General features: G+C 36.9%; 1 protein-coding gene across 4 annotated transcripts in view; it reads right to left on the bottom strand.

Moving 5' to 3' along the window:
• The window catches only part of USO1 (USO1 vesicle transport factor), a 75,977-nt gene that overhangs the window by 18,229 nt on the left and 43,927 nt on the right, over positions 1–13,821 (bottom strand). For all 4 annotated transcript variants that reach the window (XM_043448443.1, XM_043448439.1, XM_043448442.1 and 1 more), the window contains 5 exons: positions 8,960–9,138; positions 4,351–4,491; positions 1,865–1,953; positions 1,333–1,487; positions 715–926 (listed from right to left, as the gene is read on the bottom strand). In XM_043448443.1, coding sequence (XP_043304378.1) covers positions 715–926; positions 1,333–1,487; positions 1,865–1,953; positions 4,351–4,491; positions 8,960–9,138 — 776 coding nt within the window. The remainder of the gene's footprint in view (positions 1–714; positions 927–1,332; positions 1,488–1,864; positions 1,954–4,350; positions 4,492–8,959; positions 9,139–13,821) is intronic.

The raw sequence follows: 13,821 nt of genomic DNA, 5'->3' as shown, positions 1-13,821 counted from the left end.
TCAACGTGAATCCTTTGACAGCAAGGCTGGCACATGTGGGCAAATCATCTAAAAATAGTAAGGGATATTCCTATATATCAATCCTTTAGCATTCACATTTCAGTGAAGCTTCGCTACCTTCTTTAGGAGTCTAAAGAAATGCAAACATTTTACACTTATTTACATCTTACTAGGTAAACTATACACCTTGGGGTTCAGAGGATTTGAGAGCTCACAAACATCAAGGGGTATACTGTTTAACTATATAAGCAATGGATTGGTATTTTATTTTTGTTTTCTGAAAGGAAGATCAATTGCCCTGGGAAGAGAAAGAGCAAGGTACACAACTATGAACCACTCTATTCTATTCCTTCTCATACACTGACCCGAATATAGCTATTGAGCAGTAAGAGAAATTGTGTAGATGATATAAAAAGAAAACAAATCTACCCCCTCAAAAAAAAAAAAAAAAAACAACCCACCACCTTTCTGTCCAGAACCTGTGTTTCCATCCTGATGCAGACCTTATTCATTATTTGGCAAAACCATTCTGATAGGAGTATTTCCTGCTTTCTCTCCACAAAACCATTTGTTGTAACAGTGAGCTAATGAGCAGTCTTTGCCTTGTTCCCTTTCCATCTGCATCTACTAAGGACATCCTTAAATCCTTGCGTCACTGACATCAAAATGAAACTTTCCACCCCCTCCCTAGAGAAATCTTGCTGGTCACTTTACCTGTGAAAGAATGTTGGTGCACTGCTGCAACAAAGAAACTGGAGGATTGCCGATACTTGTAGCAAGTTGAACCCTGAGCAACTGTTCTTTCTGGGTAGCATTTTCTTGCAAAGCATGGGCAAGGGCCACGGCAGCACACCAGTTTGAAAGCGAATCAGTAGAAAATAAACCTCCGCATAACAACTGACCAGCTGAGACCGTATTGCCTGTTGCTACAAAGGTGGCAGGCAGATAATAAGGTGAAAATGAATTATGTTGTTTCTAAACACACAAAAATAGTATGAAATAATACTTAAAAATCTGTTAATTAGCAGTATTAAGTAACACTTTCAAAAGTTTGTTTTTACAAAATAAAATTTAAAAGATGACAAAGAAGTATCTTGAAAGTAGCAAAACAAAGAAATATTAGAACACTTCAGGCATCAAACTGATGATGGTATATTCCAGAAATTATGACCTTAATTAAAAACTACACTTCTAAAACAAATTGAGAGGAAATGTTATATTTTAAACATCACATTACATACTAATATTTTACATTTTAAATATCTGCTACACATTTTTTTTTACTATTAAAAGATAATTATTTATTTTAAAAATTAGAATTAAATTATTTACCATCAATAGTGGAAGGCAGAAGTGTTGACACAATTTCTCCTTGTCCTTTCTGATTTTTATATAAGAAACACTGGAAACAGTAGAGAACAGCACAGCGTAATACAAATGGCTGCCTTTCATTAACCATGGACATGAGAAGTACTACGATGGCTGGTCTGTTGCATTTAAAAAGAAAAGAACAAAAAGAATTATTGCAGTCTACGTACATAAATCAACAGCTAGTCATTTTTGTTGACTGAAAAGCCATAGCCAGAACACCAGCAAGTTACCTATTTTCATCTCCATTTCACAGAAAAGATATCTGCAGCTGAGAGAAATGAAGTGATCTATTTGCTAAGGCACATACCTAGGAATTAATACCCGAATACAAAAACATAGGTTCTAAAGACTGGAAACTCTTAAATACCAACATATTTATCTTGTCAGATAATTTCTTGTTTCAAAACACAGAACTGAACTCCTTAAAAGGATAAGACGTGCAGACAAGATATACTAAATCGTCTGCGGGATCTCAGCGTTTCTCTTTTCCTACCTTGGTGGGTTTGAAGGTGCATTTACAGAAGCAAAGTAGTCTTGGTTTACTTGGCAGCCTCGAATAACTTCAGATACAGTATTAATGGTCTGTAATGAACATGAGTGGGGAAGATAATTTAGAGAAAGTTGAGTTGAAGGAAAAACCCTGTTTTTAAAAGAAGAAAATATTATATTATTTTGCTTTTTGCTTTTAAACAAAACTTAGATAACAAAAATGTCAGTTACAGCATTGTAACTTGTAACACTTTTGTGAGATTATATTTTAAAACACTAAGCGCCTCCAACTAAAAATAAACTTGACCACATGCATTTAAAATCTCAAACTAAAATTAATAATATCCTCTAAGAGAGAGAATCTATTTCTACAAAGCAAGAAAAAGGATGCTTAAAAATAAAATCAGAGAACAAAATATAACAAATTACAAATTCAATTTAAGGATGAGGCTGAAAAAAACCTCTAAGTAAACAGAATAAAAAGACACTGGGTCCAGAAAGTCCAATAATCTATGAATAGAGTTCAAGACACAGAAAAGAGGAAATTGTCAAGGAACACATAAAACTTCCTCAGAACTGAAGTACTATGTCTCTAGTTTGAAAGGGCCCGATGAGTACTAAAATTTAGTGGGGTTGAGGGATAGACTCTGTAATACAGCACATCATCAGTGAATTTCAGAAACAAACCAGAAAGAAAGACTCTAGAGAAAGAAAGTAGGTTACACAAAAAGACTCAAAATGGCTTCAGACTTCTTAGTAGCAACACTGGAATAATGTTCTGAAAGTTGAGTGTTAATGATTTCCAATTCTGAATTCCATACCTAACCAAACACTAGATTAATTCTGAAGGTGGAGGAATGACATGAAAAAGCTAAAACCAAATTATCTTGCCATTCACCCCCTTTCAGGAAGTTAAGTAAAATAAGATAATGAACCAAGGGGTGGTAGAAAAAGACACAGAATCTAGATAACCAAGGAATCTCTTGGTGGCTCAGACAGTAAAGAATCCACCTGCAATGAGGGAGACCTGGGTTTGACCCCTGGGTTGGGAAGATCCCCTTGAGGAGGGCATGGCAACCCATTCCAGTATTCTTGCCTGGATATTCCCAGTGGACAGAGGAGCCTGGTGGGCTACAGACCATGCAGTTGCAAAGAGTTGGACTTGACTGAGTGACTAAACATGGCAAAAGGATAAGAGAACAGCATTGAAACATGTATATTATCTATGGTGAAACAGATCACCATCCCAGGTTGGATGCATGAGACAAGTGCTTGGGCCTGGTGCACTGGGAATACCCAGAGGGATCAGGTGGAGAGGGAGGTGGGAGGGGGGATCGGGATGGGGAATACATGTAAATCCATGGCTGATTCATGTCAATGTATGACAAAAACCACTACAATATTGTAAAGTAATTAGCCTCCAACTAATAAAAATAAATGAAAAAAAAAAAAAAGAGTGAATAAACGTCCCAGGATAGGGACTTCCCTGGTGGTCCAGGAGCTAAGACATAATTAATGTTCCTAATGTAGGGGGCCCAGGTTGAATCCCTGGTCAGAGAATTAGACTCCACATGCCACACACCATGAAGATGCAAATAAATAAATAAAAGGTAAGCCCCAGGATAAGAGCTGTGTGACAGCAGAAGAGAATAAGCAGCCCATATTGGAGCAGGAGGACAGAGGACTTCCAGAAGGTCTGAAGTGGGGAACGTACTGTTAAGCATATGACAGTGTTAATATGCATAGATAGACAGAAAATCAGTAAAATGAAAAAGAATATTATTTTAACTCAGGAAAGAAAAAAAGGTTATTTAAAAAAAAAAGTATGGGGCTCTGTTTGGCTTAGCAAGAAACAGTATTGGAATAGTGACAAAACTATAAATTCTGATGATCAATTTAAAAATAAATTACTGGGGTGACAGGAAGAAGTAAAGTGGGAGGGTTATATAGGGGGAAGTGAGGCTTAGATAGGAAGGAGGGAGTCCAAAGATAGTTTTTCTTATAAAACTTTCACTATTATCTGTACTTTTAATGTACATGTGTTAATTTGAGAAAAGAAATTTAAATAAACCTTTCTTTTCTTCAAACTAACTTCTTTTTCTTATAGGCAGGAAACAGAAAATGCGGTATGTCAAGGAAAAAGAATTTATTATTCTACAAATGAGATTCAAGTCTGACTTGACTAAGTCATACTGTTCTCAAAATTAAAAATATAAATCATTACTGTGCATTTCTGTTGAATATAATAAAATTAACAAGAAATCTTCTAAACATTAACATTATTTATGCACTATTAAACTTTCGGAATGAATACACCTTTTGGAATTGCTACTGTCTTCACTGTGCTAATTATACTTCATAGTGTCAATAAGGAATTTAATAGACAAGAATGGTTAGCAACTGCTGTTTTTCATTTGGCTGATATCTAATTCTTCCTAGGCTTCCTGATCTCAGCTTCCACAGAGTGGCTTCTGCCATCACTTGGTTTACCTCAGTCAGGATATCAGCAGGAACTCCAGTGGCCATCAGGATAGTGCAAAGCTGCTGCAGTAAGCCGCACTGGAACATAGCTTTTTGGCAGCTACTGGTAGCACCAGGAGGGTTGTTGGGAGATACTAGTACACGAACAAGCTACGAAAGAAAGAGAACACAACATCTGTCTTTTAGAGATTTGGAAAGTCTTGAGACAAATTGATCTGTATGAATAGAAAACCTGTGTAATGGATTCCCCGAGCTGCTCAGCCAGATCTACAGCATGCAATGCTTTGACGGCATTTTACTCACTTCCTTCAAAACTGGTGTGAAAGTGTTAGTCACTCAGTCGTGTCCGACTTTGCCACCCCATGGACTGCCGCCTGCCAGGCTCCTACATCGGTGAAATTCTCCAGGCAAGAATACTAGAGTGGGTTGCTATTACCTTCTCCAGGGAAACTTCCTGATCCAGGGATCAAACCTAGGTCTTCCGCACTGCAGATTCTTCACTGTCTGAGCCATCTCCTCTCAAACCCTGTCACTACTTAACCAACTAAGTTTTTGTAATATCCTGTGCTTTCATTTCCTCCTCAAGGGGATCTTCCCAACTCAGGGACTGAACCCACATCTCCTGCATCTCTTGCACTGGCAAGCGGATTCTTTACCCCTGCGTCACCTGGGAAGCCCCATCAAAGTCCTGGATGGCATCTTTTCCCAAGAGGAAGCTGTTTTATCTGCACTGAAAATCTGCTGCTTTGTGTAGCCACCTTCAGTGACTTGCTGCAGCTTCTACATCAGCGCTTGTTTCACCTGTGTTAACTTCTATGTTATGAAGCAGATGGCTTCTTTCCTTACACCTCATGAACCAACTTCTGCTAGATTCAAGCTTTTCTTCTGCAGCTTCCTTACTTTTCTCAACCTTCATGGAATTGAAGAGAGTTATGGCTTTTTTCTAGAGCAGGCTCTGGCTTAAGGGAATGTTATGACTGGTTTGATCATCTTAACCAGGCCACTAAAGTTTTCTCCACATTAGCAATAAGGCTGCTTCAGCTTCTCATCACTCATGTATTCACTATTCTTTCCTTCAATAACTCTTCCTCTGGATTTACAATTTGGCTAACTGGTACAACAGGCCTAGGTTTCAGCCTATCTTCCCTGTCAATATGTCTTCCTTACTTAGCTTCATCATTTCTAGCTTCTGATTTAGAGTGAGAGACATGTGACTCTTCTTTCTCTTGAACACTTAGAGGCCACTTAGAGGCCACTGTAAGGCTATTAACTGGTCTAATTTCAACTCTTATGTCACAGCAGATAGGGAGACCCGAGGAGAGGGAGACAGGGAACAGTCAGTTAGAGGAACACACACACACATTTATCGATTAAGCTGTCCATTTTACATGGGCGTGATTTGTGGTGCCACAGAACAATTACAACACTTACAGCAAAGACCGCTGATCACAGATCACCATAACAAATGATAATGAAAAGGTCTGAAATACTCTGAAGATTACCAAAATGTGACACAGAGACATGAAGTGAGCAAGTGCTGATGAACAAAAGCTGACAGACTTGCTTGACATAGGGTTGCCGTAAACTTTCAATTTGTAAAAAGTGCAATTATCTGCAAAGCACAATAAAGTGAAGCACAGTAAACTGAGATATACCTGTATTTAAAGCAAGCACCAAATTATGTTATTTTTCCCATAAATATTTCTGTATGCCTCTGATAAAAAGATTTTAAAAATATAAACATCATGCCATTATTATACCTAACAAAATCAACAATAATTCCTTAAGTAAGTAAGTAAGTAAGTAAGTGTTAGTCGCTCAGTTGTGCCCAACTCTTTGCGACTTCATGGACTGCAGCCCACCAGGCTCCTCTGTCCATGAGATTTTCCAGGCAAGGATATTGGAGTGGGTTGTCATTTCCTTCTCCAAGGGAATCTTCCCAACCCAGGGATCGAACCCAGGTCTCCTGCACTGCAGGCAGATTCTTTATCAACTGAGCTATGAGGGAAACCCAATAATTCCTTAATGTCATCTAATAGCAGCTGGGTATCTTAACTGATGATATAAATAAACACATTTCTAGATAACAAAGAAGTAGGAGGGATGGTTGAAAAATGAGATTACTTATAACAATAAGAAAATAAGTGGATGTAAATCCATGGCTAATTAATGTCAATGTATGGCAAAAACCACTACAATATTGTAAAATAATTAGCCTCCAACTAATAAAAATAAATGGGGAAAAAATAAATAAATAAAAATTTGAAAAAATATATTAGGAGTACAAAATTCCTCACACAAAAAAATCATACATTATAAATTTGTACTTATAGAAAGGATTAAATAAAAGCCCATTAAAATAAAAAAAAGAAAATAAGTGAAGAACTAATAGTAATATTCAAATACATTACAAATATGCAAAATATCACAATAAATTGATTTATATTTTCCCAGAGGGAAAACCAGGGGAAGTTTGTAGATGTTATTTCCAGGCAGATTTTGACTCATTATATAGATTAAGCTTTTCATAAATAGAACTATCCAACAACAAAAAGGAGTCTTTCATTAGGTAATGAGTTTTCTGAGAGTTAATGACAGTATTGGTCCAAAAAATGGAATAGAAGGAATTCCTACAGGTAGAAATAGTCATGAAATTATCATTCCAGGAAAAAATTTAAATGTTTCACAACTAAAAAATTTTCAAAAATATGCTTTCTTCAAATTTAATTTGTGAAATTTAAATGAACAGTCCTCAAGTGGATCAATTTCAATCTTTAGTGGCTTAGAATTTTATCATAATTATAACTGGGATGATGAATAATTGCAGTTAGGACATATATACCCAAAAAGGATTATTTATCACTATTTACAATGCATTTTCATTTGTTATATAACCGAGAACTTGAAATATAAGCAATCCTAAATATAAGCAATAAAGCTATCAAGAAAGAGTTTTCTAACAGTTTGAAAAGCAGAAGATAATCTATGGCCTGTGAAGCTATGAAATACATCAACTACTCCGTCTTTGAATTGAGAATACATTACAGTGAGTTAAACTCAGTTTATTTTGAAGCTTATGTTCTTCAATAACTACTATCTAGTTTATTCACTTTCTAGAAGAATACTTAAAGAACTAACTTACTTCTATATAGAACTAGAATCCTGTTTTTCTGTTTATATGCAGCATTCTATTCTAAATTTTTTTTTTGTAAAATAGTGCTTTCCTTTTTGACAAGTGACTTTCTTGTTATCAACTACTTTTTGCAAAAGTTAATTCTTTAGGTAGTACCCTAAGCTATAAAACATGAGTAAGCTCCTCAAGCAGTTTAGATTTTCACTCTGGAAGGAAATATATATGTAACTGGTACATCATGAGAACCCGTCATTTTCTCTAATCACATTTGAAAATCATTTTTCTAGAGGAATTTCCTTTGTTAAGAAAGCAGTGTTGAGCAAAGATATCAAGTTTACCACTGGGACACTATTTCTGAAACATTAAAAACTAATAGCCTTGAAATGTGTGATACTGACATGTAAAAATAGAAACAATGAAGTTGGGAATATAAATAGATTCTGCCTATGTTCTCCTGTAAAATATTTCCCTAACAGTTTTTAAGGCATATTTTAAATAGGCTAAATATAGTTTATTATCCAAACTGGGACACTTCTGAAGTAAAAGAGGACACGATTAGTAATTACAAAATGAATACTGACCTGGTAAACTGGGGCATATGGTCACCCTAATTATCAATCAACCCTATGTGGGAAACTCCCAGAGAAGGCAGCAATATGGAGATTCTAATCATCAGTCTGATTAACCACCTAGTTTTGAGGAATACAACTTTAATAACATAGGGACATTCAAAGATCCACAAGAATCACTACAGAGTAAGTTAGGAAACGGGTATAAACTTAAGGGTTTGGAGAAGGGTAATTCAATAAAGGGATAAATAAGTAAAATACTTCAAAAATGTCATAATTTTCTGATACAGAATTCATTTGGGATCCTACTGTCTTCACTTTTACTATCCATCACCACCAAGCTTTCACCACAGAGCTTAAATGAAATTACATGTGACTTGTTAATTTAATTTGCAGTAAACGTAAAACTCAAGACTATTAATCTTTGAGGGTAGGGACATCATCATCCAATTCCAAGCATCCAGTGTCTGGCTCTCAGTAAACGTTTATTGAATGAATTTCTATGCTGAACTTAATATTCTGAATGCTAAAATTTATGATATTAGAACCTTAAATGAAGAAAGTAGATTTAAAAAATTCAACAAGCTAACTTATTATTTTCTAATGCAAAACCTATCAGGAAACTGTATGCTTGGATATGCTTTAAAATAACCCAACAGGGCAAGAGAGGGGAATAAAACATGAAACAATATTGTCAGATGTTAACAGTTATTGAAACAAAGCGTATGTGTGGGAGGGAGGGAATCTCTATCTCTAAATATAACTGTAAATCTCCATATCAGAACGTTCTTACTTTTTTTTTAAAGCCCACCTGAAACCAATTCAACATCCTGGACTGACCAAATGCAAGCTATTTTTTTTTTCTTTGAAAGGATTGTTGTCAAAATTATCACATTTATGTCTGAGGACAGTGTACCTGTAGCATTAGGTGCAGATTAGTCACTTTCTGGGCGGACCAGCCAGAATTTTCATCTCCAACTTCGAACCAAGGTTTCATACGCTGAATATATGAGCCTTCTTTAAAAAAATTTTGATTGGAATTGTTGTTTTTTAACAAGTTTTGGAGCAGAATCAGACAATCTTCCACTACGATACCTGGGGAAAGAATGTAAAAAACGGGAATGTGAAGGTTGATAGAACCTGAAGGAAAATTCAACCCCCAAACATTTTAAAAAGAAAAATCTCCCTGTGCAGCATCTCCTCAGCATGCACGGCAGTGAGCCTGCTCTCCCTCAGGTCCCCCAGGGATCTCTTGGCTTTTCTTTTTGACTAGCCACTCATCTCAGTAACTCACACTGTTTCTTCACATTCAGCTTACACGTCATTTCTTCAGGGATTAGTGAGATCCAATGACTGGATTAGGATCACCAGCTACATGCTCCCACAGTAGCCTACTCCTTTCATTAGTATGTAGCATCTATCTTCTCCACTAGATTATAATTCATGAAGACAGGAATTTGTGAATGTCCTACTCATCTCTGTATCCTCAGCAGATACAGAGATAAGATATCAGACATATACAAGGTAAAGTGAAAATGAAAGTTGCTCAGTCAGGTCTGACTCTTTGCAACCCCATGGACTATATCGTCCATGGAATTCTCCAGGCCAGAATACTGGAGTGGGTAACCTTTCCCTTCTCCAGGGGATCTTCCCAACCCAGGATCGAACCCAGGTCTCCCGCATTGCAGGTGGGTTCTGTACCAGCTGAGCCACAAGGGAAGCCCCATATACAAGATAGGTCACTACTAAATATTTGTTAAATGAATCAGTCATTGTAATCTCTAAGAAGCACTTGACATTGTTGTCTCAATGTCTCTTCCTTGAAACTTCCTCCTCTCTTGGTTTCTAAAACACTAATAACCCCCTCCCTGGTTTTCCTTACAGATGTCTGGTCACTCCTCAGGCTTCCTAGGCAAAGAGCTCTGTTTTCTCTGCAAAGCCTATGATGAAGAGTGGATGCTCATAGTGAGTAGGTTCCTCTGTCTATATACCCACACTTTTGCGCCTACTAGTTGAGCTGCATGATTATAAGAATTAATTGCTTTTTAAAAATTAAGACTATTTTTTCAGAGCACCTTCAGGTTTACAGAAAATCTGAGCAACAAATATAGAGAACTCCTACATACTCTCTCTCCTTGCCAGGGTCCACTGCTCTTACTATTTAGCATTAGCGTGAGGTACTGATCATCATTTGTTAGACTGATGAATGAATACTGATACATTATTAACTCATGGTCATAGTTTACATTAGGGCTCAATCTTTGTAAGTTCTATAGGTTTCAACATACGTATTAATTTTATGTACCCACCATTACAGTATCACATAGAATAGGTTCACTGCTCTAAAAATCCTGTGATCCACCTATTCATTCCTCTTTCTTTTCTTCAAGACTCACTCATGATAAAAACTCTCAGCAAAAATCAGAGTTAAGGGTGAAACATCAACATTCTCATTAAAGTCAGCAATTATTCTAACACTGTATTAAAGATTCTAATACGCTTTCCTGATGGCTCAGATGGTGAAGAATCTGCCTGCAATGCAGGAGACCCGGGTTCGATCCTTGGGTCAGGAAGATCCTTTGGAGAATGAAACGGTAACCCACTCCAGTATTCTTGCCTAGAGAATCCCAAGAAGAGAGGAACCTGGCAGGCTGCAGTCAATGGGGTCACAAGAGTTGGACACCACTTAGCGACTAAACCACCACCAAAGATACTAGTCTGTGTGATGAGACAAAGAGGACAAGAAAACTGGTATAAGAAATGAAAGGAAGAAAAAAGGATTACACTATTTGTAGAAGATATTATATCTACACAGAAAGTCCAATGAGAACTGATGATTTAATAAGATAATTGGATACAAAATCAATATATAAAAAAATCAAATAGTAACCAATTTGAAAATGTAATTAAAAAGAAAGATTTCATTCATATGTAACAAAAAGTATAAGATGCCTAGGAATGAATCTAATAAAAAAAGGGTATACAACTTTTGTGTTTAAATTATAAACAGTACTGAAAGAGATAAAAAGAAGGCTTGAATAGATTAAAAGATATACCTGGGTTCATGGAGAGAAAAAGTCAATGATGATTCTCCTTAATCTTAAATCTGTATATTTTCAATAAATATCCCAACTGGGATTTTCAGGTAACTTGACTAGCTATTAAGTTTCACTTAAATGAAGAATAAAGAAAACAGATAGTAAGACAGTTATGAAGATGGCCAAGATAGGAAATTCTTTCAATATTATAATAGGAGATTATTATGAAGCTTTAGTAATTAAGAAAGTATGGTTTTAGTGTAGAACTAGACAAACACCAATGGAATAGAACAGAGAACTCAGAAACAGACCTTCACAACATATGAAATTTGATCACAAATCTTATACCATCATTCAAAAGAAAATCCCAATTAATTAAATGCAAAAGACAAATTTTTAAAGCCTTTAGTACAAGTGATGGAAACTCTCTTTATGACCATGAGATATAGATTTCTTAAGCCCAAAAGCATAGACTATAAAAAAACTAACACGTGATTATATTAAAATTATAAACTTTAATAGAAACACTATAAACAGACTAAGAGAAGATAACTAAAACATGTATAATCAAATGATTAGTGTCTAGCGTATATAAGAGCTTCCAAATAATCAACTGGAAATGGAAAAATGATCTTACATAAAAATGGGCAAGAAGGTAATTCAGAGGGTTCAAGGATACACAAAAACAGACAGTGACTATACTAAGATCATGGCAATCAGCTCCATCACTTCATGGTGTATAAACGGGGAGAAAGCGGAAACAGTGACGGACTTTATTTTCTTGGGCTCCAAAATCACTGCAGACGGTGACTGCAGCCACAAAATTAAAAGATGCTTGCTTGGAAGAAAAGCTCTGACAAACCTAGACAGCATATTAAAAAGCAGAGAAATCACTTTGCCGACAAAGCATATAGTCAAAGCTATGGTGTTCCCCGTAATCATGTACAGATGTGAGAGTTGGACCATAAAAAAGGCTGCATGCCAAAGAATTGACGCTTTGAAACTGTGGTGCTGGAAAAGATTCTTGAAAGTCCCATGGACTGAAAGGTGATCAAACCAGTTGATTCTAAAGGAAATCAATCCTGAATATTCACTGGAAGAACTGAAGCTAAAGCTAAAGCTCCAATACTTTGGCCACCTGATACAAAGAGCTGACTCATAGGAAAAGACCCTGATGCTGGGAAAGACTGAGGGCAGGAGAAAAAAGGGGTGACAGAGGATGAGATGGTTGGATGCACCAACTTAAAAAACATGAGTTTGAGCAAACTCTGGGATATAGGGAAAGACAGGAAGCCTGGCATGCTGCAGTCCATGGGGTCGCAGAGTCGGACATGACAGTGACTGAACAACATACCCATGAAAATATGCTTAATCTCGTTATTAATTTAAGTAATGAAGTAAAATCTCAGTAAGATAACTCTCTCTCTTTGCATGTGTGCTCAGTCCATGTCTGACTCTTTGCAACCCTGTGGACTATAGCCCACCAGGCTCCTCTATCTGTGGGATTTTCCAGGCAAGAATACTGGAGTGGGTTGCCACTTCCTTCTCCAGGGAATCTTCCTTACCCAGAGATTGAACCTGTGTCTCTCTGCATTACAGGTGGATTCTTTACTCGCTGAACCATTGGGGAAGCCATAAGTAACTCATCCAATCTTTTCTGCTTATCTAATTTTGTTTCATTTATATTCTAATGACTCAAATCTTTATCACCAACGTGGCCCTGCCCTCCAGATTAGTAAGCCTACTCTCAACCATGTTATCGCTGATCACTCAGTTGCGCAGTCATGTCCGACTCTTTGCGACCCCATGGACTATAACCTACCAGACTCCTCTGTCCATGGGATTCTCCAGACAAGAATACTGGAGTGGGTTGCCATTTCCTTCTCCAGGGGATCTTCCCAACCCAGGGATCAAACCCGGGTCGCCGGCATTGCAGGCAGACGCTTTACCCTCTGAGCCACGAGAGAAGCCTCAACCATACTATGGTACTTGCTAACTCCAGTTCAGTGAATGCAAATATACTCATTTTTCTCCTCTGACTCTGGTGCTAGGGTTTTTCGATCAATTTCTCACTAAAAATATCTAAAAAAGAAAGAAAAAAAAATCTAAAAATGCTAAACTAACAAAAAAAGTCTAAGAGCAATGAAGTGACAGTACAGCAGGCTAAAACTGACAAGAAAATGGGTATCTACACAGCCAGATAAGTATAAAAGTACCTTTTGGCTGGCAGTACATTTCTCCATTTTGATAAATCTAAACTTCTCATTTTGACAGTCTCATGGGACAGAAGGAAAATAAATCAAAGCCAAGGGTATACACAAGTTAGGCAAGGAATCTAACAGAAAACTCTTCACCTAACAAACCAGAACCTCAAAAGGACATATCCCCAGGGGGCAAACAGTGAAAAGTTAACCAGTACTCAAAGACTGGCCTGGGTTTGCATTGCCTGAATGGTCCAGGAAATATCAAGCCTTCAATCTGGAATAAGGTGATCCCAGATAAATTGTAACCCCAGGGCTTGCCAGAGATGAACACATTTTCTATGCAAGAAATTACCTTTATCCTAGGATTCAAATTCCTGTAACTAATTCTCTTAAGTACACCACACAACACAGTGAAAGAAAGCCATGTACACAGAAAACATTGTACCATGTATAAAAACCAGTAGAGCCAAGCACCAGACCCACCAAGACTTCAAATACTAGGACTATCAGAGACCGTAAAATAACTGTTTCTTACA

The sequence above is a fragment of the Cervus canadensis genome, chromosome 26, assembly GCF_019320065.1.
Source record: "Cervus canadensis isolate Bull #8, Minnesota chromosome 26, ASM1932006v1, whole genome shotgun sequence".
NCBI lineage: Eukaryota > Metazoa > Chordata > Mammalia > Artiodactyla > Cervidae > Cervus > Cervus canadensis.
This window is presented reverse-complemented; position numbering and strand designations above follow the sequence as displayed.